The sequence below is a fragment of the Aulonocara sp. 'chitande type north' Nkhata Bay genome, linkage group LG13 (assembly GCF_057382095.1).
Source record: "Aulonocara sp. 'chitande type north' Nkhata Bay isolate Kocher_YH1m ecotype deep benthic linkage group LG13, A_spYH_male_GT1.1, whole genome shotgun sequence".
Taxonomy (NCBI): domain Eukaryota; kingdom Metazoa; phylum Chordata; class Actinopteri; order Cichliformes; family Cichlidae; genus Aulonocara; species Aulonocara sp. 'chitande type north' Nkhata Bay.
In genome coordinates this window covers 13,098,004-13,125,671 of record NC_141356.1, presented here as the reverse complement: position 1 = coordinate 13,125,671, position 27,668 = coordinate 13,098,004, and the positions used below count along the sequence as shown (strand labels likewise).

Here is a 27,668-nt window from a genome sequence, read left to right as displayed (position 1 = left end):
TTTGTCACTCTTTTAAAAGAGAACTTTTATCTCTTTGTGTCCAATGTTGCCTCTGCCAGCGTGTCTCTGTGATGCCAGCAGCTGCTGACAGAACGGCAGTACTTGACTCCAAAGATGAGAATGTGTTGGTCAAACTTGGCATTCTTTGCCATACAAACAAGTAAATATTAACATGTGGGGTTTAATTTTGTTGGCTTCATTGGGTGAGGGCCTCCAGCTCGCACTGGAAAGGTTCGCAGCCGAGTGTGAAGCAGCGGGAATGAGGATCAGCACCTCCAAATCTGAGGCCATGGTTCTCAGCCGGAAAAGGGTGACCACTCCGGGTCGGGGATGAGTTCCTGCCCCAAGTGGAGGAGTTCAAGTATCTCGGGGTCTTGTTCGCGAGTGATGGGAGAAGGGAGCTGGAAATCGACAGACGGATTGGGGCTGCAGCTGCAGTAATGCAGACGCTGCACCGGTCCGTCGTGGTGAAGAGGGAGCTGAGTGTAAAAGCGAAGCTCTCAATTTACCGGTCGATCTACGTCCCTACCCTCACCTATGGCCACGAGCTGTGGGTAGTGACCGAAAGAACGAGATCGCGGATACAAGCAGCAGAAATGAGCTTCCTCCGAAGGGTGGCTGGCCTCTCCCTTAGAGATAGGGTGAGAAGTTCGGACATCCGGGAGGGGCTCAGAGTAGAGCAGCTGCTGCTCCACATCGAAAGGAGCCAGCTGAGGTGGTTCGGGCATCTGACAAGGATGCCCCCTGGGCGCCTGCTGGGTGAGGTGTTCCAGGCATGTCCCACCGGGAGGAGGCCCCGGGGCAGACCCAGGACACGCTGGAGAGATTATATCTCTCGGCTGGCCCGGGAACGCCTTGGTGTTCCCCCGGATAAGCTGGAGGAAGTGGCTGGGGAGAGGGAGGTCTGGGCCTCTTTGCTTAGGCTGCTGCCCCCGCGACCCGGCCCCGGTTAAAGCGGATGAAGATGGATGGATGGATGGATGTTTTAATTTTTGCTATATATATTTTGCTATATAACATTGCACTGTCCACTTTCTGTTGTAGCAAAACAAATTTCCCACGTGTGGGATAATAAAGGTTATCTTATCTTAACCCAGTTGTGGTTAGTTTTACAGATAACTTGAAGCTTTGTGCCTGTTTTATAGAGAATGAACTTCTCCCCTCCAAGAGACTCAGTTTCTGGGGTTAAAAGGAGAAATCTCTCCTCCGAGGACATCACAGCCTGAAGCCCTGAGCCGAGACCACCTTCAGGAATTCTTTGATCCAGTTTTCCTCTTAATATATTTTCTGGTTACTTGGCAGAAGTTGACAAATTTGACAGCATCCAGTCAGTCAGTCATGTGGTCATCAATATTTCTAATATGACTGAGCTGTGACTGGAAGCTTTTGCACTGACTTGTAAATCAATGTTTGAAGAAAGTGTTACAAGCAGCTACTTTTGAAGGGCAGTAGATGTATTTTAAGTCATGTTGATTTTCAATTTCCTTCCAGAGGGTTCGTCGAGTGATTGTGCTGGAAGGAGGCTGGTTAGCAAAGGCGAACAGACCTAGCTGGACGCATTTGTTTCTTTCTGTCATTTACTTCACATCGTGATAGAAACTGGCGAGGTAGAAAAACTTTTTAAATCACTCACTCAACTTTGGTAAGCCGAGAACTAAAATGCACTGAGAATGCTAAATATTAAGCCCGAGTTGTTTGGTATGACAGAAGAGAAAGGAGATAAGTAACACAAGGGAAGAAAGACAGAGAGGAATTTATAAACTGCAATCACTCCGGTGTCTTCCCAGAGATCCCTTTTCTATCACAATTTCATTTATTTTTATTATACTGAGATTTTCTGTGAAGGGTTTTGAATTCCTCGTGGTGCAACTTGGCTCTTTTTGAATAAATCGGTGTTGCTTCTAGAAACATTACCTTTTTTTCCTATAGGTTCAGGATTAGAGAATTTTTAGTAATAAAAAAATAAATAAATACTCCGTAATATGTCCCATTATTTTTTAAGAAAATTGCCATGGGAGAATTGGCCCTGTTATTTGCTATCGTCATCTGACACTGATGAATAATGCATCCAAAAAGCTTCTGCATCCAGATTCATCAAAGTTAATTATCCTTTAGTTGTGCTGAAGTCAGCCTTTAGTAAAATTGTTACGCAAATCTATCCGTAAACCAACCAAACCAAAAACAGGCAGACAAAAACATAGCATTCAGGCACTGGGGCATGAGAATTTGAAGGGTTAAAGAATCTGTGGTGCTTGATGGTGGATCCAAACAAAGTGCTTGTTAAAATCAATTTCATGCCACACTAGAAGGACCAGCCAGGAAAAGCCGGGGCGATGAGCTCTCTCCTTTTAGTGCCAGTAAGAAGCCAAACGGCAGGCAGCACACAGAAGAATGGCTACTACCAGCACATACTGAGCTACAGTAACATCTTCCGGGCTGTGGGACAGGAGAGAATATTATGAGAAGCAAGAAAAAAAAGTGATAGAAAGAAAGAAAATTGCCAGCGATAACAATATCTCCAGTCACCTAAATAGATTCAGTCTGTAAATGGGTGAATAAAGCTATCCAAGTAATAGAGGAAAGAACTGTGACCAGCCAAGAGAGCATGTTTACTCTAGCACGGCAGGCCTGCATAATAAAGGTTTTATCCACCATCAGCAGTCTGTGCTGCGGCACATGGAAATTCTAATGCTCAGAGCTGCGGAGAAATGGCAACATAATCCCACACTCTGTCTGCATCCTTTGATCTTTGCTTTTTCTTATGTCACTCCTTCCATTCATCCATCCATGTCAGTCTTTAATGATCATGACATTTATCATGGCCTAGACTGGGGGCATGTGATAAACAGAGCATCGTTGGTATCAGAATGCTCATCTTTATATGCCGCGCTTTGACAGTAACAAACTCTTCTTGTGCACTTTATGTAACCGTCTCGGCCCGTGACAATGGGCAACCGAGCTGTCATTGACATGGACTCGTAATAAATGATCTAACTTGATAAAACAATGTGGAGCATAAGATGAAGACAAATTTGTTATCAAGACTTAAGAATCAAAATGGAACTGCATAATGTACATTATGATATAAAAAAGGTTTTTTTTAATCTCATCATTATGGAACCAAATACTACCTTTAAAGGATTAAAACAGCATTCTCATAGGGCTGAACCTTTAAATATCAGAATTTATTTGGGCTTTTGAAAATGAATCAATCTACAGTTGTGTGTTAAACGTATTTAAATCACTGTTTTCTTTTTCATTGTTTGTTCTGATTGTATTGTTGGTGAACAGTCTGCAGCTTTGTCTCAAGGTTGGTACCATTTTACCTGTTTTAGATGAAGCCAAGAACCAATGCCAAAACAGTTGCTTGAATGGCCACTGCGAGTCGGTCTCCATCGACTCCTATGTCCCATGTACAGGGGTTTTATTAAGGCTTAAAATGGAACAGGTGAAGGCCTCGAGAGCGGTGTTTCCCAACCATTTGCAGCCATGGCACATATTTCCCATTAGAAAATCACACAGCACACCACCAAACAAAAATGTCGCAAAAAGCATATTGATCATTTTTCTCCGTGAAGCCGGTATAGCGGAATTGGCTCGCTTTGTCCCCAGTATACCTTTTTTTTTTCTCACTCATGCACGAGCCTTCATCTGGGTCCGAATGTTCTCCAGGACTCAGGTCAGACTGACTACTTTTTCTTTTTGAAACACTTATCTTTTGCTATGACGTGCTGTGTTGTCTCACTTGCAGCATGACCATGTCATTTCTTCTTCGTCTTCTTCTGTTTTACTGGCAGTTGGTAACCCGTTTAATTGGAGTAAGAAGTTGTACTGCCCTCTAGTGGAAAAGAATATAATTGTTCTGCCCATTACTCACGCTGGTCAATTACAGCAGCGGTCCCCAACCCCTGGGCCACAGACTGGTACCGGGCCACGAGAGTTGAGGCTCGGATGTAAAATGTATGGTTTTCAGGGTTTTTATTGTTATTTTTCAATGATTTTTATCATTAACTCGGTTTCCCTGGGTCTTTTCCCATGTGTTGTGAATAAATCTTCTTATTTTGTCACCTGTACTGGTTTTATTTTGTTATATTTATCCGCAACACCTTAAAGGCCAGTCAGTGAAAATATTGTCAGACGTAAACCGGTCCGTGGCACAAAAAAGGTTGGGGACGGCTGGATTAGAGTACCAATCAGGTGGATAATCTTTCACCGCACACCTGATCATTTCTCGCGGCACATCCAGTGGTTGCGAAACACTGCCCTAGAGGGTCTGAAAATTCAAGCTGCTGAACTGCATTGCTAAACCCTGTTTGTGGTATTGGTGTCTTTTGGAGTTTTGTCTGACAAACATTATGGTTTGTTGCATTGTTAACTGTCCCATCAGTTCATCTAAGAAGTTAGTGCTCCAGTTCTCATGAGAGAAATTCTAGTATTTTATTTTTATTGTACTTAGCACTATTAGCTCGATGTGCAATGCTACCATACAGTGTCTAGATGCACATTCTCAGTCATATTTGCTAGCCTTTGCTGATAACTTGCATTGGAACTTTTCATGCAATTATGGTCACTTCTCTTTCCAGCAACATAACAACATAACAGCAGAGTTGAGGCTTCACAGCAAAAGTCTACAAACAATGAGTAACATCAAAGGGGCCGAGTCCATCCTTTCTATTACCTCCATTTCTGGTAGTCTCAAAACCTGGTTGATCAGTAGCTTCTATGCTAGTATGCCAACACTGACTGTTTGACCAATCAATCATCCAAATTCTGCAACAATATAAACTTTGAACTGAATCCAATGTGCTGCCAATCAGCATTAAATTCTACTACCTTCAAACTCCAGGCCACAGTTTATTCCATAATTGTACAAATGAAATACAACTGAATAGTCTTTCACCTAATATCTGTAACAGTCCTTGACAGTGTCGGTGCCTGCCAGCTGCCTGACTTGTCCATATGTTTGGTATTAGATTAAAATCCTTGAATTACTCACTAATCTGGCACCCTTTGTCACTAAAATAAGGGTAAGATTCAATGTGCAAACACTGCCTGGATAGAAAAAAAATTGAAATCTCTTAATGCACAAGAGCTTTTTTTGTTTGTTTGGTTTTTTTTAACTTTCAGTGATTTTTGAGGGGAAAACTGAGTCGATCCTAATGGACTTGGCTCAAAAGCACTCCAAAGGAGAGGGCCACTACTGATGGAAATGTGTGTGCTGGAGAACTGCCAAGTGCATTTTACTGTCCACTGTTTCTGTTTATATGTCATGAACTCCACCAGGCAGACTTCAGCCATCTCATCAGGGCTCAGAGTCAGTATGCCTGAGAGATATGCTGTCAAAATGCCACCTCTCTCTGTCGCCAGACTTTAGTCTCCTCTGTGTGTGAGTGTCTGTGACTGTGCTCTCACCCGCTATTTGATTGCACTGTAATTGTTTGTGCTTATTTTGAGCATCCATGCTCTTCAGGACATAGGTGTGCATGTTGTATGATGTAACAGAAAGCTGGTCATTTCTCATAAAGAAGCTCAACTCAATCATTTTGGATAATGATTGAAAGAGTCGGCACACAAAATCTGAGTTGTTTTGTTTTTAAGTAGGAAATGCGCACAGTTTTTCATTTTTATTTTCCCATTCAGTTATTTCACATAAGCCCACTTAAATTGTATTTCTCCAACTCTTTCTCCATTTCTTTCCGGCTTATCTTTCTGGCACACTCAACTGTGCGGAGTGTATAGCAGCTGTAAACACGCTATGAATGTATATGACTACATACAAAAAAGGTCACAGCAGCCCTTCTATATTACTGCCGCTGCCACTTTTAGTGTAAAATATTGATCATATTTCTCTATAATGTGGCTGTGAATAAGTGGCCGGCAGGGCTCTGCAGTGCAGAAGTGGAGGTTTCAAGTGGAAAGTAATAGAAGATGTGACCTCACGGCTCCACAGATGGAACATGAACATACTTTCCCTCTCATGAGCCATATGATTAATTCATATCACGAGAGGGTGTTTTTTTGTTTTGTGTGTGTGTGTGTGTGTACAGCTAGTGTGACCAAATAAGCACGTGGGAGGGGAATCTAAGGTATTGCGTGACCTTGGACAAGCCAAAAACATATTTATGACTAACCAAATACTTGAAATGCTGTATGCATATGTAAATATAAGCCAGACAGTGTGTGATATACTGAAGTTTTGCCCATTTCTCTACTCAACTCGTAGCTGTGAATGCATGTATTCATATATTTCTGTCCCTACACACATTAATTACCACCCAGTTTTCTTCAGGCATGTTGTAAATTCTGAAAAGGCTAAACAGTGGCAGCCAGATCAGTCAATACGCTGGATTTATCAGATAAAAATCCATCTTCCTTCCTTACTAGCACCTGGCTGGTTGATTTTTCCTCACCTTTGCTTTTCGTCTTGGTCTCCTGCCTCCGTGTCTGTTGCTCTGCCGTCCCTGCAGCCAACCGAATGTGCCCCAGCTCCCTCTACTGACATAATTGTAGCCAATGAGCAAATCTGTTGCAGCCTGATTAGCAGCATCTAAACAGCACTGGCCCCGGACATAATTTAGACATAGATGGAGGGAGAGAAATAATGGCACAGAGGAGAAGGGAAAAATGTACCGAAAAGACACTAATAGGTTCTGCAACATCTGTTATTTTTAGGGATTATAAATGATATATTGCATGTACGACCGGTTGTGCGATTTCTGTGGGGTACACAATAGCTTAAAGGCTGCTGTGAAATGCTTGGACCGAGAGATCCCTGTTTTAAATTCCCTGACAGGCTTAAAAATATTGATGTGGTTGTGAATTAGTAACACTCTCCCTCGCTGACTGCTGTCAGGATGCCCTTGAGCAAAACATAGTGGCTGCAGCTGTGTTGCGGTTTTATTCCTCAGCTCGCGGCTGTGATTTTTGTGAGTGGTGATTATTTTTTTTGCGCTAAAGTGGCCATTCGTGCCCATCCATGGTGAAAATTTGTCTCAATCACCTCAACGTGAAACCTCAACACCTGTCATCGTCATTGTTTTCCAAGGTCTGAGCCTTGCTAAATAAAACTTGATTGATTGCCTATTAATGTATCTGAAGGCAACTATGATTTACTTGTTCGGAACAAACAAGACAGCTTCCATTTTTCTCCACTAATGGCGTTCCTCCGCACCATAACTCTTCTTGTCTCCATGTATTCAGGCTCCATTACATGTGGCATCCATTTCAAAAGCAGTGTCTTGTGTCTGTCGGACCATTACTCTATGTGGGAGAGCTGATAAAATGAGCCGAAAGGCTGTGTGGTAACTAAGAATAGCAAGTGTTGCTGGGGAGTTGTAAAAGCGTGTTTGTTTATTGCTGTTTTATTTCAATTTTATTTGGTTTACGCAAAAGTAATTACACTTGTAAGAATCTGCAAGACAGATACAAAAAAGCCTAAGAGAGCTGTTGCACCACAACTGCTTGTTCGCTGATTTAAAATGGCTGTTTGGGTGCTGTAAACAACACCGTTAGAAATTAAAAATGGGTAAGTGCAAATCTCAAACCCATGTTTAATTCTGCGTTAGGGTGAGGACTGTGTGAATATTGACTGTGGGATGTCTGCAGATATACACACTCGCACAGATGCACAGCCCACTGTTTCCTCTCCCTTCCTTGGTCTCTCGCATAAACACGTATCAGCAAACACGTGCGTGATCTATAGCTTTATTTTCCCGAGGGTCTGTTGTTCAAACATTAATGTGACTTCTTCCTCTGTTTATTTCTCCACAGAGAGCAAAGAGGTGTATAAGAGACAGGTGCTGTCAATCACATCCATCGCCATGGCAATTAGCCTCCTGGGAACGCTGTGCATGGCCCTCTACTGCCGCAACAAGTGAGAAAATAAACTCACAACACCGCACATAAAGTCTACAGATGGCTGTTAAAACTACAATTCAAATCTTTTTCAATTCAGCATACTTACTAGCTTATTACTTACTTCCTGTAGGTAATATTCAAATTGCACTCGCGCAGTTAAATGCTGAGATCTGGGAACAACACTTCAACAACAAAGTGGATCAGTGAACAAATCTTTCTTTGAGAAAGAAGAAAGTTGTGTAAAACTGCTTGTTGTAAATGAACTGTCACTAAGTAAACTTTAAACAGATTGCAGTGCACTGCCAGCGAGCATTAAAATCTACAAACTTCAAACTAGAGGCGACAGGTTATTTCATAATTGCACAAATAATGTGTGAATCTCCACCTCTAAGCATTATCTTCCTAGGAATTATGTTTCAGTACAAACAGCGAGCAGACTACGTAACAGATGGAGACGAACAGGTGTTATTTTTAATGTATTCAAGCTCTCTTTATCACTAATGTGTGAATGGTTTGTTAAGTAACATCAAAAATCAGACTTTCTTCAACCCTCTTTGTTGCATCTAACAGCCTCTAGACTTGATTTCATTTCTGTTAAAGACTCGGGTCATATTTGCCCCACAAACTGTTGCATTTGTGCATTGAGCCGAGGTCCCAAATGCCTTGGCTTAATGCTTCTCCTTTGCTTTCCTCATGACACGCAACAAAAAGCCAGACTAGCCAGCACTAATTTAAAAATGGAGATCACTAATCACTAAGCCAATAAAAGTTCTGGTTCCCATTGCAAACAGACTAACACAAACTTCACAGAAATAAAATGAAAATCTGATGTGGACTCAAATCATATTTTGCTAGCAATAACAATAACAGGGAAGCATGCCGTTATCTTTGGAAGCCCACCAGCTCAAAATGGACAAATTGTCTTGCATCAGCGGGACATTCAGTACATGAAGGGATTTCCATTTAGTTTCAGAGAGTTTGAAAGAAATTGATGCTGCACTGATGAAGCGATGTAATCTTCCAAACACAGAGCATCCACTGGTTGTGTTGTGTGCCATCTATGATGTCACCAGGGCCCTATCACCTTGACACTTGAAGTTTGCTAGACTTGCTGTAATAAACTCTCGAATGCTAGATGTCACCACTCGGACAAAACATCACCACTGGTATAGAAGTAGAAGAAATTGAAAATGGAAAAAAAAAAAAGCTTTTCTTCCAAGTTTTCTGCAGAAAGTCTCATCCTGTCAAGGTTTTACAGCATCTCTCTCTTAGCCCTTGTCCTTGTATACCATTAAAAGGGTGGCTAAAAACTGTTAAGATCATACACTTGTGTGCACAATCATTTTCACCTAACGTAATCTTTCACTGAATATGACAAAAAATTAGAGATTGAGTTCATGAAGCTATTTATCCTAGACTTCTGCACAAGTAGAAGTCTTTATGCAACCAGACGTCCTACCCCCTGCTAGCCATTAAAGCATGCAGGTTTTAGTCACTTCTGCATTAGTTTCACTTTTCAGCCCTGGAAGCAATCTCTGTCTTTTATACTGTCTATTATGGCTCATCAGCATTTTGGCTGTTGCTAGCTGGCGCAGGCAGTGCAAGCATGCACAGGGGTGCAGCTGCAGCTCAGTCAGTAACTATGCGTGTCATTAATAACACTGGTTTTCTGGATGCTAAGCAGAGAACTTTCACAGTATTTGGCAAGCTGTGAATATGTTGCTACTTAATGCATTTATATGCTCACTGACAAATATCCAAATGGAAACATTGCAGGAGTCCTCAGTTTTCCTGAGTTATAAAAAACAATTACTGCTGATAATTCAGGTGAGCTTGTTTTTGATTATTGGCTGCTACAACTTGAAAATGGTACTTGGTCACTTGATTCTTAATTATTTAAGTAAGCAAAATGTATATTTATAAGTGATATTGCTGATTGTTTTTGTGAACAATGTAGTTGATGTCCAACACAACAGAAAAACAGGAACCACTATGACATTTTGTCAGTCTCTCCTCTGTGAAGCGGCACTCTGCATATCATAAAGAGTGTTTCAGTGGCTTCGTGACACAAAAACGACTGAGGTTAGAGCTCATGGTGGGTATTCAGCACAGATAAATTTAGTTCAGTTCTACACTGGAAAGACTGAAATTACAAGAACTGCAGTTGAATTATTACTCAGCTCCTAGAGTGACAGCATTTCCCCTTTTAATATGTTGACAAGTAAATTAGCTGTAGTGACATGAAATTTCACCATAACCAGCAATTTCGATTTTTTTCATGATTTTCCTTTGATTTGAAAGTGTCTACAATGACTGACATTCAAACTTTTAAGTAATATTACTGCTGCTACATTCTGCCACTGGTCCCTGAATCAATATATTATTACTACATGTGGAAATAAGCCCTATTGGGTGTGGTCAGACCACATGTAAACAAAGACATATTTAAATTTAGTGAAAACTGAGGCAACATGTTGAGGCATCCTGCATCTTGGATGAAATCCCAGACCAGGTATTTGCAACAATTTGTAAAGCTCATTATACACATATTCATAGCCTATTATCACCCAAAGGTCAGCTCATGTGACTTAAGCCTTTCTCTGCTCTCTGCCTGTTTTCTGCAGGGTTGAAGTTAATATGTGTTCACAGTAATTGGTAAATGAATAGTCATATATATATATATATATATCCCTTGTGAAGGGAATCTCAGCAGTATGGGTTAAACATCTGGTTCTAATGGCAGTATGCCATTCAGAGTATGTGGACTATGGAGCAAGCTATGATAGATGGCACTGTAATTCCATAGGCTTTCCTCAGTAATATAATGATGTGAGTGAGTGAGCAGCCTGACAACAAGATAATCGGATCAAGCGATGATGGACAGGCGCTTTCAGTGAATCCATAATTGAGTTAGGGAACTTGCTTGTTCATTGGAGAAGATGCATACAGATTGGGATGAAGGAGCAAGGGAGCGGATCTGAGTGACCTGAATAAAGATAAAGTCAAAGGTTTTCTCACACCGAGAAAAAAGATCCCGATAAAAGTGCAGCTACATGAAAGACAAATGTTTCCCACTTCATGCTAAAACAATAACAGAGAGACATAGAGTGTGTTTTACATTGTAATATCCATCACTGCTGACTTATCTGCTTTATTGTCCTTTAAAAGTTAACATTAACTCTATTCCATGAGTGTTGTGAAACTCACCACTTCATAATCAACATTTAACCTTAAAAAAACAACAACGACAGTCTACGAGCTTATTTTACACACTCATTATAAAGTCATGTTTTTATCTAGTTACTCTAATGTCCTGATTTTGCTACTCAGTTAAAGCGGAGTGTACCAAACTCCAATCTATCATAAGATGGCAACATCAATATTTAACCATTCTGCAACATTATGTGCACTGACATGTTTATATTTTTTAATTGCACAAAAGGTGCTTCAAGTAAAACAATGATGGCAAATATGTAATAAATAAGCAGGACTAAAATATATTTTTTTTAAAAATGAACTCGTGGTCTGTAAATGGAGGTGGGCTTCAGTCTCCTTGGTAAAAGTCAGACTTAACACAAAAACTTTAGAATAGATCGCCTTGAGCTCTGTACCCTTTAAGTCCCACCTCATTCAAAATATGTTTTGCTCAACGTTACTTAACGTGGCTGTTTGACCTTCTGTGGTCTTTAAATGCACATACTGTATGTGATGTGCAGTTTGACACCAGCAGACTGTTTTCATTTCTGCTGAAGTCGTTTTCTCAGGGCTAACCTTGGATCTGATGTGTGTGGACAGGAGCAAGATTGTGTTACATCACCACTAGTCATGAAGCGAGTCATAGTGTGGTATGCCACAATGCTGAGTCATTCCCCAGCACACATACGCTGACAGTGAACTAATCCATACCGTGCGGTGACAGTGGAGTCAAACTTTTCTTCTTTAAATAACTTCATCAGAAGCAATTTCTTTTATCAGGCAGATTATCTCCATAGGTTTTTAAGTTGCCTCGCTTTAAAATACTGCTTGCATTGGGACTAAATGCAAAAAGTCAGCATGATTTATCAGTAGTCAGCACTGTTGCCTTGCAACAAGAGACTCCTGCATGTGTGTGTGTTTGCAGAGGATGTGAATGTAAAGAAGTCCTCTAATGCAGACATAATTTTCCTGGTGTACTTAGTTGTTTTTTTCTAATTATCCTTCTTTGGAGAAACAAGGGTAGCAGAATATTTAGGAGTTAAGTCTCCTTATTGCTCTCTACTTGCGTTCTGCAATAAAGGCATAAAAAGCCATTCCAACCATCAGATACTTTAAGGATTATGAACCTGCTGAATAAGAAGTATAGTAGAGTAGAATTTATATGAAATGCCAAGAATTAGTATTAGCTGCGTGTCAGTGACTCATTCAGGAGATCAGGCTGGTTGCAAATATTTGGTGCTTTTGGTGGATATTGAGCATGATTTTATTATAAGTTTTGTAACGCCACCCTGAGATAACAAAGCCAAATTTTCTCTTTTGCACAAACAGTGAGGGATGCAGGGTGATATATGGCACATCTATCAACAAACCTACAGAGCTGGATGTTTGAGATTTTTGTATTTCATGGCAGCAAAAGCATATGCTTCTATGACAAAGAGCACTGATACCCTTTTGGATCCTAAAACGGCAAGCAAACGAGCAGATTGCGGGAAGGCTTTAGAAGAGATAATGGACCGTTCCTATTAAGTAAACACTTTTCCAAAACTAGTGTGTACCAAATGTCACAGCCTCCTTCTAAGAAAATATAATTAAAGGCCTCAGAGGTGGAGAGGATAGAAGCTTAGCATGCGGCAGTTTGTAAACACTTCATTACGTCACTGTCATTCAGCAGAGTGTCTGACAAAGGACAAGTAAAGGCTTCATCAGCTGCATCTGGTAATGAGCATACCCCTGGCACAACACAATGAAGTTGTGATACAGAGCTTTTGTGCTCCAGGTCAGTCTAATTGCACATGTTTGGGTAAGTGGTGTAAAAAATCAAGTAGATTTTTAATGTCTACTGGTCAGAATAGCAAACCAAAAGAGGTTCTTTCAGATGAATGGACAAAATCGGCTCACATCCTTCAGCTACTCCAGCTGTAATTATCCCGCTTTCTCTAACTTGATTACCTCTAAACCTTTTGTCATGTAGTCAGCTGCAAGATTAGGGTCAAACTAATTAATGTGGCTGTCAATGACTTTAGTCCTTCAGTGTATTTGCAAAGAATGTTATAAAGATATTCTTTGTAATATTCAATTTTTTTTACTAATGTAAGGAGAACACATCTCAAATGAATAGTCACAGTTCTACATATCTATGCAGAAACTATTAAATGGAGTCAATTCAATTTTATTTATAGAGCGCCAAATCACAACAACATTCGCCTCAAGGCACTTTATATTGTACCGGTAAGTCTCCAAAAGTTGATTCTGTTCATCTGGACGTAGCGTTTTCCCAGCCCATTGTTCCTTTAGTGGGCTGGTTTCAGTCATTATGCAAATGTACTGTTTCTAAGATTGGGTAAACCTGCAGTCAGCTGAGACTGAAGAAGTCACTTGGATGAGTGACGGAGCGTTTCTCCCACAGAAAACGCTACATCCAGATGAACAGAATCAACTTTTGGAGATTTACTTAGCTGGATGATTGAGCATGCATCAAGACGTTTATATTGTAAGGTAGACCCTGCAATAATACATACAGAGAAAAACCCAACAATCATATGAGCCCTGTGAGCAAGCACTTTGGCAACAGTGGGAAAGAAAAACTCCCATTTTAACAGGAAGAAACCTCTAATGGAGAACCAGGCTCATCGGTCATCTGCTATGACCAGTTGGGGTGAGAGAAGAAAGACAGGACAAAGACATGCTGTGGAAGAGATACAGAGATTAATAACAAATCCAAACTTCATGTCAAGTGTCATTATATAAACGTCTATTAGTTTGTTTTAATCACCGATCACAGAGAAATCAGGTAAAATTATATTACTGGTAGAGAGCTTCTCAGGAAGCTCAGTTTCTTCCACTCATCCTTCTCCAGGGAAATCTTAGAAACCAACTCTCCTTCACCAGGGAGCCAGTGTCTTGGTTGGAGAGGGAAGTAAATAGATTATTTTAGGAATCGCAAAGGATGGTAGAGATACTTTAAAAAGTAAGCCACGCTCATAAATTCAGTTGGTGGAGTTTCTTCTGTATAAACTTGGACTTAAATCTGTCCCTCCTTTGTTCCGTCCTAAATACAATATTGAAAATGCTGCTGCACATAATGTTTCTGAGAACTCTTGAGATCACTGTTGGATTCGACTGGCTGGAGAAAAGAGACCTAAAAATTCTCACATCTCTGGCTGCAATTAGCAGCTACATATGTTTAGTTTGTTGTCTGAGAGGAGACCTGTAGAACACTACTCGGTGAGATCTGCATTTCTGAAACAAAGGCAAGGGAGCAGACATCATTTTTCAAACTGATTATAATTAGCTGTTTGTGCCAAAGCTCCAGTTTTGAATTAATTAGAGCAAAATTATAGACTGGTTACAAGTGAGACTTGCTAATCTCAAGATAATGAGTGCAAAACATAATTATGACACTGAGGAACTCGATACAGGTTGTACTGGAAGAAAACCTCACGCTAATATCACGCTAAAGAGGAACTGGTATGGATTTTTGAGTGGAAGCAACTATGGGAGGTTAAAGGCCTTTTTAGCCAGCAGGTGTGTCTCTTATTTCTTTACAGTCAAACAACTCCAAAGCAGTGTTAACAGAAAACCCTTTCAGGATCCACTAATCTCAAGTGATGTAAAAATTTATCGATACATTTCGAAAAATCAATACCAGAGTGAGAGATGGAGCTGAATCTGTTTGGAACCACGGATTCAAATCAAAAGATATAACAAAAATGACCTGAAAACTGTCAGTTAGCCTTCACTTTTGTTTGTCTGACCTTTAATAAGGAAATGCCAGCACTGAATATATGTATTCAGTGCTGTATAGAACTTATGATGGTGTATATGATTTACTCTGGAGACTGACAAAGGTTACACTGTGCATGAATATACCACGTGTGCTAGTGTTTATGAGAGGCATATTGTTGGGCATTTGAATATTGCTGCTAGGAATAAAACCTGTTAACAGTTTCGGTCAACATGCATACGTTATTAGATTGTCATATAGAAGCTAAATTTAAAGTGAACATCACTTGGACGGATTGGAGCAACCCTGAAATGTCAGTGCCTCCTATTATTATGTATTTATAGCTGTATAAACACATACGAGTATTCACTAACATTAGATGCTGATTCAGTGGGATAAAAATCTGGAAGCGTAAACATGATCCGCATTCATTTAGCTAATAGCAGCACTTACTCTCTAGAAATCAAAGGTTTTTTTTTAAATAATATGAAACCATTAGGCTACCCAAATTGAAAATATTTGCATCTCACTGAGTCTCTAAACATACATATTAGCCTAATAAATTCAACTTCAGTAAAAGCAGTAAGACGATGTAAAAATCAGCAGCTTTTGACTAGCTTGCTAGCATTAGCATCGCTCTATGTGCTAACAGCCTGTACTTAAGCACAAAATTCAGCGGTGGTCCCTCCATCCATTCTACACTCAACGTTTTGAGTTTTCAAAAGTCTATATCATAATGCAGAACACACGTCTGCATTTAAATCTGATTGTAAGTGCAGAAGTAGCCTGGATGATATGAGATGCAATCAGCAGGTTCACTTGTTCAGTCTCGTGTTAATCTTCCTGTCTTAAAGATGAATTTAATGCATCACTGTTACGTCCAGATACAACTCAGCTGAAACTCAGCCAATAAACGCTACTTCTTAAAGCACTCAACTGGATCCAATAACTTTTTATCTCAGTTGTATATTTTTTTCCTTTATGTTTAGGAGGCGCAGAGAAAAACTCCAGGCCCACCTGAAGGAGAGTCGCAGTTTGAAAAACTACACTACTAGTTCCCATAATGCCCTAGAAGCCAAAATGAGGGCCTCTAACACCAACCTGCAAATTCATGAGGTGAGTACATGAGATGTTTTTTCTCTTCTTTTTTTTTTGGTGCTTATACATGTAAACACATGGAAAACTGACCTCATGCAGAACTCCCGGTGCTCCTGTTTTGTGAAGACTGTTGGCTCGTTTTCACATGTGCACTGCAACCTGGAATTTTTCTATAGGAGCAATATAGGTTTACAAGACAGGATAATGCAGATGGCATTGGCCAGTTGAACATCAGCAAATCTAAAAACTGATCATCATTTAAAGCAATACATTCTCTTATTTACTTACCTCCTTACTTTTAGTTACGGATTTATGAAAGAGTAAACATGAGGCTGTACTTGTGAGAGATTACTTCTTACAATGAATGTAGCAACATCCAGCTCTCTTCCAAAAAAATTTGTTAAAGCTGGAAATTCAAATGCAGGCTCGTGTTTTAATATAAATCGTTCGTTTATCATTGTTGTGGTAGCTTTTTTTTTTATCTCACCCATAGAGGCCAGAGTTTTTTGTAACAGTTATAAAGCCGTCCCTGGCTGAATTTCTGGATGTTGTTGTTTTTTTTAGGTAGGAATTTTAAAATATAGCCTTGGGCTTCAGGGGTTGGTTATTATTTTTCAGTAAATTAGTTGGCATTAGCAGGAGTCAACAAACATTAAAACATAAATCTTAATCTGAAAACCAACAAATATTCAAAATGAGATGTCTGCTCCCTAAAGTTATTATCACTGAGCAGACACACACCTCACACACGACACCGCAGAGGATTACCATTAGATTTATGGCTGCCTGCAGTTTGTGCATGTGAATAAGTATGTATTGCTGTCTCCACCTGGCCACTTGCAGGAGGCTTACAGGTCTTCTTGAGAGCAATCGTTCAGTGGTTTGGGAGCATGCTGCTGGCTGCCAGTGTCATTCATCATCTCCTCAGTGCTCTGTGTCATCGCGCTCCCAAATGTGCGTCCGGGAGTAGCTGGCATGGACATGAAAATTACCTTAACATGAATGTTGCTCCTGGGAGACTGTCCTTGTGTGTATTTCTACACCAATCTGCATAAATTAACCTTAAGCATTTTTTACAGTTTAATCATGTAAATCCCTCAGGCACTTCATTAGGTACACCTATGAGATCTAACATATTCCAGTACAACATCTATACCATGAATTACTGTGTTTCCAGCTTGTGATTTTCTTATCTTTATTGCATAGGTCATAATGGGTGCTGGTAGCGCTCCACCAGACTGCATTATATTTAAATGGTTCCAAATATTTTGTCCACTCCACTGAAATTAATACACAAGTGTGTAAAGTATTAGAAACATTTTTAAATGCACTGTTGGTCTATACACAAGGGGCTCCATCATAAGCGCATTAATATGCAGAAGATGAATAAATCACTGTGTGGGAAAAGCAGTGGAGATAATTACATTTCATGCTGGCAGTTCGTGATACAGCTGACAGATTTATCCTGATTTGTCATCATTGCAAAGACTGTCCTCTGAAAAAAATACATCAGCGGTTGTTATTTCATTAAAAAGCTTGAAATATAATATCTTCACCTGTAATGCCAAAGAAGGGAGTTTTGCAAAATGGGTTGACAAAAAAAATAAGATAGATGTCAAACATACCAACTATATCTGGATACATCTTTGGTTTTGACCCCAGAAGCCACAGTTGCACTGCACTAGTTTTTGACACCAAAAATGCAAAGTTGTCCATATTTTATCTGACGTTTTAAAAGAGACCTAAAGTAATACTTAGACTTTGGAAAAGTAAGCTATGGTAACTTGTGGCTACAACCTTATACTTACCATACAGTCACCAGCATGGTATCAATATTGTCATCTAAATTTTGACAGCAACAGAGAAAATTTCCTTTGTCTGTTATGGCATATTTAAAATTTCAGATGACTCTGTTAAACAAATGAGTAGTTTTGCGAGCATAATAGTGTCATACTTGATTTGAAATGCAGAAATTGAGATTCTGATTTTTTTGTATCCACACTTTCATCGAAAAAAATAACAACGAAATGAAAATGTCCTGGAGACACGAGATCCAATCAGAATGAAGCTGTATACCTTAAAGGTCGGTCCGTGAAAATAAGCCCGTCCATGGTGCAAAAAAGGTTTGGGCCGCTGTTGTAAAGGATAAAGCACCATCTTAGGGTAAAACCTTGGCTTGTACAACCAATTTAATTCAGTTTTATCAGTTTTATAGCACAAAATCACAACAAAACTTATCTCAAGGTACTTTACATTGTAAGGTAGAGCAATTATATTATTAATGCTATTATGTTACGCTTACCTCCTCAAACAAATCTAATCTAAAACATCCACTTGGCTGCTTCGTGGTCTCCCAGATGTTTTGGTGTTCCCAAGCTTGCGACTGCATTTTAATATCGTCCCAACTTGTTGATTTGTTGACTGCATGGTTCCCTTTGTCTCTTTTCTTTCTTTCAACTCCAGACCTTTGATCTCCTTATGAAAAAATAGGTGTGTAAATCCGAAATGTATCAACCATTCCTGAATGTTTTTAAAGACTTTTAAAGCTGAACGTCTACATATCAATCACATTTTGATTGTTTCATTTTAGTTTTAATGTCAGCCTCAAATAAATGTCAACACATTGACACTCTTGCCCGAAGCCTCCACCTTCAGTTTCAGTTCAGACGATTCAAGAGTGTAAGACATGGCTCGGAGACAGACTTAACCAGAGTTTGAAAGCAATCTGAAAAATCTGGAGTTTGTAAAGATGGTGTGTCAGGTGCGTCTCCTCAAATTACCTTCAAGGTAAGAGGTCTGTCGAGGACAAACATACTGGCTTCCCAAACTAATGTAATGATCAGAGGAATAGCAAAAGTCCAGCCTCCAGCATAACTGCATTGCACAAAATATGCCCAAAAAACAGTCAATATTATTTTAATCTCAAAGGGCAACATTTATATTTCAGACAAATAACTGAGGTATTGTTGGAAATTGTGCAGCCATTAGAAGTACATCACATTTCATTTCACTTTCAACCTAAATGTCAGAGTTACTGAAAACAAATGCAAATAGATTTCTGTGTTTATCGACCCGATGAGAGAGAAGGCACAGGAAAACAGATCAGTTATATAGATCAGAAACGAGTCTGGGAAACTTGAATATTTTGTCTGCATACTTATGACTTGAAACTCCGTTCTGATTTTCAGCTGTGTAGCTATTTAAGGACATTTTTGTTATCTTTTCACTTTCTTATCTCCTTTTGTTTTATGGAAGTCAACAGTAGGAATGTTGTATTCCTTTTTCTTCTCGTTTATAGAAGCTTCATTCAAACTTTAAGTGGGTCACTGTTCTTTATCTCAGAATTTCCACTTTGCTTTATCTTTTTTCACTTACCTATTTTTTCCAACATCACTCTGATACATGATAATATAAATGGTCCAGTGCATGCAGGGACATCACATTAAATGTCACATCACCTAACATATTCAGCCACAGCCTAGTTTATCGACAACACAGCTGCTCATTGATTGTCACTGAGGCATTAAGCTTGTCTAAACCACACTGCTTCACATCTAGTTTTGAAATATCATGTTGTATTGAGAAAAAAGCTTTTTCTTGTTCTAGTTAAGAAGCCCACACTCGCTCGTCTTATTGATGAGAGACACCAGATTAGTAGCAACGCTCTTTTTACTAAAACACGTGTGTTGTTGACAGTGCCTTTAAAGATGTCTTTGTCATTTAACGGATAGTGATTGAAGTGTAAATGACCATTATTGCCTCCCTCTTGTGGTGCACTTCAATTATTATTGTGTTATTTTGCAATAATTAATGATCTTTTCTGCAAAGAATTGAAAAAAGTAGACTATAATCGAATATCACATGCACATTGCATAAATTTGTACAGAAAATTATTTAAAATAAGCACTTTGGCTTTTATTTTCCTTACTGATTATTGTTTACTGACTCCAAAAAATGTTTTGTGGTGGAAAAACAAGGCGGATCTTTAGTGCATAAATGTTGCTTTGAAATCTTCTTTTATTTATTTAAATTCTACAACAGTCTTTGGGGAACTTGCATGCAAATGAGCAGCATTTGTTTATTTTGTGCCTACGCACCCAGAATCACATTGATTTCTGTCTGCAGGCAATCAATTACTAAAATTTCTGAAAGGAGAGCAACAAGCATGGGGTCAATGGTGTATTAGGATCTTACACACACACAAAACAGCCACACACACATTCATTTCTGTGTCATTTTTTCACTACACAGACACATTTCCGTTTTATTATTATACCCAACTTTCATTTAGATTCATACTTTTCATCTCATTTTGCAGTAGCTACAAGTAGATCTAGACCCCTGTGATCATGTGGGTCACGCCAAAGTCGGCAGAACATTCCAGCAGTGGCCAGCAATAGAAAATGAACACTTCTGATTAGCACCGCAGGGCCCTTTGTTGGAAGTATTTGATTAAGCAGTGAACTAAAGAGCAGCTCTGAGCGAGTCAGTCTTTCTCTATCAATCAGGTTTTACCACCCTATCATGAATTCTTGAGGTGTCCCACAGAGTCCGTCTGCCATTTCCGCATAATTAAAACTGCCCTGACTTCATCATGAGCGGCGCTGTACTGAGCCCGCTATGCTAAGCGTATTTCTGAGACTGGAGTGCATGTGTTTAGCTGTGAAACAGTTAAAGACTCCATGATGGCTGCGCGAATCATAAAACCATCTCTGGTTCAGTCCACATAGTTTGTCAGTGTTTAAAAAGATGAAAAGAAAAATTCTAGAGGCATATAGTGCCTATCTTAGAGATTAAAACATCTATTAAAGTACATGTGCGCTCGCTCACGCACACACGTAGCTGTTTTATGTGCTCCACGCACCACGAGCGTCCAGACTGGGCGCAGAGTCACTGTCAAAGCCATGATTACTTTTGCTGGTTGTATCTGCTCACGTTTGTGGAGCTAAAGAGTTTCTTTGCCTGCAGCTGTGCAAAAAAATATTACATTTATATTGATGACCTCTATAAACAGTCAGTATTGCTGGATGACGCATGCACACAGTTTCCAGTTTTTCCTCAGGCGATCTTTCTTGAGCTTAAATCTATTTTCAGACTGAAAAAAAGTGGCTGCTGAACCTCGCAGAGTCGGCATTAACAGATCGAAGGCACTTTCCTCTCTTTGAGCTGCTAGGCAGCGAACGGGTAAATTCATTTAACGCAATACTTTGTGTGTTACTGGAAAAGTAAAGCATTTCCTATGACTTACCTTGGGCATTCCTTTAGTTATGACTAGCACAGGTGGATACAGTTTCATCCACTGAATTAATTAACAGGTCACTGGTGCGATTTCCCCACTCTTAAATGATCTGATTTCCTGATTTAAGTGGCCGGGGAAAGAATAATTTCTCACTGGTAGTTTCTGCATCAATTAGCGACTCGGATGTACACGGTGTCAAAACGAGAGCAGAGCCTGTGATACAGCTACATGACGATTTGGTTTTAACTCATCGTTTCTTAGAAATCGTTTCATTTTTTTATTTCATTCCATGAGGGCAAAACACAGGGGAAGTCCTTTGATTTACTATCGCAGTTGCAGATTGTTTAAAGATTTACAGCAAACCAATCAAAGTAGCAGAGGCCGAAACATGATTTTATGAAGCTTGACAAACCCTGGAGCATGCCACTGCATATAAAAGATGGACATATTACCCGCTGGTTTGTGAAGTCCCATTTTGAAGCCATTTTTCTGTGACATTCTTAGCTTTTAGGGGCAGGGATAGCTCAGTAGGTAAAGTGGGCGCCCCATGATCGGAAGGTCGGCGGTTCGAATCCACTTAACGGCTACCCTGAGGTACCCCTGAGCAAGGTACCGTCCCTACACACTGCTCCCCGGGCGCCTGCTTAGTGGGCTGCCCACTGCTTCACTGAGTGAATGGGTCAAATGCAGAGAAAAACAAGTAATTTCCCCATGGGGATCAATAAAGTATCCATTATTATTATTATTTTGGAAACCAAACATCAGATACCAGGGTTCTGTGTTCACGAGCCTATATGGTCAATATATATTGTCTAGCTTAAGGTAGCAATGCCCTAAGAAATATCCTCCTTTTACAGAGGCCATGAATCAAGCGAGCACTCTGATTTTCTGCATTATTTTATGGTAGTAAGTGTAGCCCAGTGATAAAAGTTTAAATTGTTTGCAAATACATTTTGATAATATTCACTGAACATACTCTGATCATCTGATGCGCCCACTTTAGTTCAGATGGTAGCCTATATAAAGTATGACACGACTTCAATAATTATAGAAAGTGTGTCGTGGCTTTTGAGGTACAAATGAGGTTTTCCACTGTCTGCATGGTCACATCACCATGGCAGCATCTGTGATGCTAACGAGACTGGTGTCCTGGAGAGGGTCCACTAAAGGGACTGTGTCTGTGACAGTCTTGTTAGTCAGACATCAAACTGTAGAAGACATAAAAGTAAGTTGGGGGAAAGAATTGCACAAAAGTAGGTCTCGCTTACTTAAGTTACAAAAGTGTGGAAGTTACTGTCTAGACGATGGCGAGATAATGCTGAGGAGAGAAAACTGTCACCACCAGACAGATCCAAACCACTGATACGTATGTGTTATAGATAAGAAATCAAATCAGCAGTCCTCTTGCATCTTTAAGCCTTTTAAAGTTTAAAGCTCAAAGCACTTTCTTGTGCTGTCCTGTGTTCTTTTCAGGAGTTCGCAGCTGCCATGTAGCTGACTGAGTTTGCTTTGTCAAGCGCATTGTGAAGTGTCGAATCAAAGAACTGCTTTGTTTTATTGCATATCTGTCCCTCCAGAGGTGGAACGAGCAGAAGGAGAGTTAAAAGAAAGAACCTGAGACCCACATAGTACAGTGATAGAGCTAATTTAGACATCCTGCCATGAAGGCTGCAAGATAGAAAGAGGGGATAAGGGATCAATGTGGATGAGAAAGCAAAAGAAAGAGAAAGCAGTAAACTGAGAGATGTGTTGGAGTTACGCAGGACGAATGGATAGTGGACAAACTGAAGGACGTGGTAAATTTGGTCAAATACCACCAAGACGACTTCTTCACTAAGCCAACAAAAAAATGGCAAAATAGCACAAAGAGCAGACCAGTGATGGCTAACATTACTTTTAAAAATAACATTTTACATTAGAATATTAATGTACTTTAAAAAGAAACAATTTTGCTTCAGTGCTACTGAGAAAAATAATATTTTAAGTTAATTTTGTAAATGGACTGGTTCTTATATAGCGCTTTTCCACTCTTCTGAGCACTCAAAGTGCTTTACACAACTTGTGCATTCACCCATTCACACCAGCACAACTGACATTCACACACATTCATACTCCGATGAATGCATCGGAGAGCAATTTCAGGTTAGTATCTTGCCCAAGGATATTTGGCATGCAGACTAGGGGAAGCCGGGAATCGAACCACCAACCTTCCGATCAGTAGATGACCTGCTCTACCACCTGAGCTACAGCCACCCATATTTTAAGTTAATTTTGTATTACCTTTATTAAACATTACTTTGCAGTTACTTGCTTGGAAAAAAAGCTTCTGGACTTCTTTACGTTTCTTGAAGACGTTTCATCTGAGAAGCTTCTTCAGTTCTAAGAGCAATTGGTGGAGAGTCCCAGATTTTAAGCCCTATGGGAGTGTCCCCCCAAGACGGTCATGGACCCCCTATTGATCCTCTACTTAATCACATGAGTCAAGGTGTGAACCACAGTGAGCCCCCCCCCCATCATGTAATTTCCTGAGGTCAGATGGCCCAGGGTGTGAGTGGGCGTTAAGGCGTCTGAGAAGGGAACTCAAAACTGGATTATAGATGGCAGGCAGTGGGTGACATAAACCCCCGCCTCTGTTCAAAGATGGTCATTCACACTGGACATAGATGGCTTCTTTCACTCCTCTTTCAAACCGTCTGTCTTCTCTGTCCAAGATGAGAACATTGGCATCCTCGAAAGAGTGACCTTTGTCACCAAATGCTCTTAGAACTGAAGAAGCTCCTCGGATGAGAGGTGAAACGTCTTCAACATCTTATATTGGGCAGTGTGTTGCCCACTGTCCATCTCTCCATGAGTGTAATTATTTATATGAATAGTGGAATCATTGAGTCTTAATGTTGTAAAAAGTAATGTTAAGTCAAGTAAAGTGGCTGTATTGCCATTCCAACCATGTGCAGTGGTTTAGTACACAGTGAAGTGAGACAACGTTCCTCTAAGACCATGGTGCTACATATGACATATAACATCAACACAGGGTTACATAAATGTGCAAAAATTACAAAAAAATAAAACAAAGACAGTGCAACACCAGACAGAACAGAACGATACACACACCCGACAGTGCAGACACACTGGAAGTAAGTCAATAATGTTGCCTACTGAGAAAAGTAACTCCAAGTACTTCTATGTTACTGAAAACACCTCTTTGCCATTAGCTTGAGTACACTGACTACATTGTCCAGGAGTTGCTTGCCCTAGAGTACATTTATTTCTGAGTGTATGGGTTTTATTTCATTGCATGCCAACAACAAGCTTATTAATTTCCCCTGGAGTAACAATCTGAACTAAAAACTAGCCAGGGATTTTCTTTTGTCTCACAAAGAAAACCACAAAGGAAAATGTACACACTCACCTGTTAGTAAATGTAAAATCCTTTACAGTACTGTAAACACTGTACTAAGGTGATGGGCAGCTGATTGTGTGTTCAGCTTATTACCTTATTAATGATGAGAGATGAATTATTGTAATTGCAAATGCCTGAATTACACTAAATACAGGAACAAATTGTCTATATCGCCTCAGTGTATAATTTGAATATATTGTTTAGACATCAGTGCTTTCAGTGGGTAACACAGTGGGCTCATGTCATCAAGGTTTTGGGTACAAATCTCCTCTTTGCATTGGAGTCACTGTCGAGTTTGAATCTTCTCCCTGTGCGCATTTCCTCCCACATACCCGAGATCTGGTCTGGTGGTTTTTAAATTAGCCGTAGGTGTAGCTGTGAGTTGTGGTCTATCTGTATTAGTCCTGTGATGGACAGTCCAACTGTACAGGGTGTACCCCACCTCTCATTCATGACAGCTAGGATGCTCTCCTGCTCCCCCAGGACCAAGAGTTGGATATTGTACCTCAGATCCATGATTTCCTTGTTTTTTTTTCCCATCCATGTCTTTTCTCAGCAGTGTGCATACACGGAGCAACATCCCTGTTTTTCTATTACTTCCCTCCATATGCACCATTATATGACACATTTGTCATGTTTGCAGCTATGGGACTGTGTTAGTGTATCGCATCTGAATAACTCATAATTTCTGGGTTCGTAATATTGTGCAGTATTCCCAGCCTCACACTTTCTTCTTCAGACACTCTCAATCAAACACAATAGTACAAATGGTTTAACATGCCAGAATTAAATCCCCCATTCAAGTGGCGGCATTTGACCAGCTGTGCCACTTAACTTCAATTTTTAATATGAAATGATGTAAAAATGCTTTGTGCTGTCAGTTTAGTGCAATGTTGTTTATTTCTTTATAGCAGAATCCTAAGGAAACATTCCACAGATGATTTTTTTCTCTTTTTCTGCAGACATCGCTATTTTTTCTTTTTCTTCTTCTTTTTTAAGCTCACGTTTGTAAATCTCCATACAAGGATGGAGCTTTTCTGAGAACAGCAGCTGACTTTTAGGAGTAATTTGGACTTTTGAGAGTTAACAAACACGATTCAGCTCTGAAACTTTCTCTTTCATTTTACATGATGTAAAACTGCAAGTTCTAACTCTCAATGGCAGTGAATGACTGTCAAGGTTGGGTTGACCTTTTCACCCAAGAATCTGGCTGTTCCTGTCCATCGGCCCATTGCAGGAGCTGCGCCATCAGTTGCAAAGCCAACAACCTGTGCGCATATCGTTTCTGCAGAAATGCTGCGCTGGTGCATAATTCCAAATCGCAGTTTCACACACTGCAGAAAAACATGGAACGATGTATGCATTCATACATGTGGCACAGTAACCGCACCAACACACCAACAACTCGGAACCTTACAGTAAATAATGCCAATGTTCTTCCACATACATTATGTTGGCTTCTAAAACTAGATGTCAGGTTTACATGGAGGAATAGTTTATAACAATTTAAATTTCTAACACCCCTGAATCATAAACATACTACATACCGATTCTTTTTTGGCCTCCTCTGATTTATCTGAACTGTCACACTATTTTCAAAGAGAAAAAAATGTGTAAAACTCAGTCTAGGCTGATACCTGATGTGTGGCTCCTGAAAGCTTCGCTCTACACATCTGATGGAGATGACAACAGATTATCAGTTATTTACTGTCTTATTGCAAAAAGATTGCATGTGTGTGACAACTTGACCTATTTCAATCAAGAACTGATAGTAGACACACTCGATCTTATTGCCGTTCTGTTGCTGCCTCAGCACAGCTGGTTTGAACACAGCAGCTGACTGCAAGTGGTTTCAGACCTGATCGCGCTTCCCAAAGCAGGGAGATCACATGGTAGCAATAATTTCGGTCATGCCTCAGTATTCGACCACTCTTTAAACTAGTGTGACTGTACCCTAGGTTATAAATGCACAGAAGATAAACTAGTGATTAAATAAAAAATAAAGTTATTAGAATTTCTGCCTTTTACCTATAATATTCACTTAAAGTCAATTCAGGCTTTTTATAATGTGAAGTAAAGGCCTCAAAATACTACGATCTCCTATGATCCCTGCACATGCTGCAGGGGTATATAAACATGTTGGGAGGGAGGAGAGGTGAGTGGAGAAGAAGTGCTCAGTGTATGACATGAAATCCTGCAGGAGTCCACAGCAGCATAACTAAGGGATAACCCCGAGACCCTGAATCATCTTAGTTATGCATACAATCACAATGCAGCAATCCATCTTGCCTTATTTTTTTTTATCTTTTTTGCCTTGTTGCAACATAAAATATTCAGAAATCAAGGGTATCTGTGACACAGTTCATTGTTGCTTGAAGAGCTGTGGCACAACCAGATGCCTTTGTGCTCTTGAATTCATCAAGATAGCAGCAACCTCCACACAGCACAATACACCTCAGTCAGGAAAGAACTGTGTTGTGAAAGGTGGGAGAAGACGGAAACAGCATAAATTGACTCTTTCACGATCAGCCCCCACAATCGAGGCAGAAGACACTCCTCGTCTAAAAAAATCTAAATATATTATGATTAGAAAGGAGCAGATTCAGTCTGAGCAAACTTTAACATCATATGTTAAAATGCATGTGAAGGATTCGTCCTAATATGTTGCATTTATTTTGCTTTTTCTCTTCTGTTTCCCCAGTGCTGCAAACGGCCATCCCAGTCTCGCCAGGGAAACGTCTGCGAGTCCAGCTTTTCACACTGCAGCATCACGACTGCGCCACCCAGAAGCTCCAGAGGCACAGTAAAACATCACAGGTATGACATTTAATTGCACATGCAGAGACATCCAGGCTTTATGTTGTACTCCCCCTCTGTTCACTGCAGGAAACGGTAATAATGCAGAATATAGCAACAATGGGCAACTTCAATGTCCTTTCCTGTAATCAGCATAGACTCAGTGAAGAGAGAAATTGAATTATCCACATTACAGTGCAGACAAAGCTAATTGCTGATTTATAGAAGAATTATAGTAATTATAATTATAGCTATAAACACATTAATAAGCATATCCATAACAGTCATGAACACAGAGGAGATGAGACAGAGATAAAATCAGAAGAACACAAGCCAGCGCAGACGTGTATATCCCAGTC

At 40.0% G+C, this 27,668-nt stretch overlaps 1 protein-coding gene across 2 annotated transcripts in view; it reads left to right on the top strand.

Annotated features, from left to right (window-relative positions):
* The window catches only part of nrg3a (neuregulin 3a), a 350,331-nt gene that overhangs the window by 309,487 nt on the left and 13,176 nt on the right, over positions 1 to 27,668 (top strand). For both annotated transcript variants that reach the window (XM_086258784.1, XM_086258783.1), the window contains exons 5-7: positions 7,771 to 7,873; positions 15,766 to 15,892; positions 27,215 to 27,330. In XM_086258784.1, coding sequence (XP_086114910.1) covers positions 7,771 to 7,873; positions 15,766 to 15,892; positions 27,215 to 27,330 — 346 coding nt within the window. The remainder of the gene's footprint in view (positions 1 to 7,770; positions 7,874 to 15,765; positions 15,893 to 27,214; positions 27,331 to 27,668) is intronic.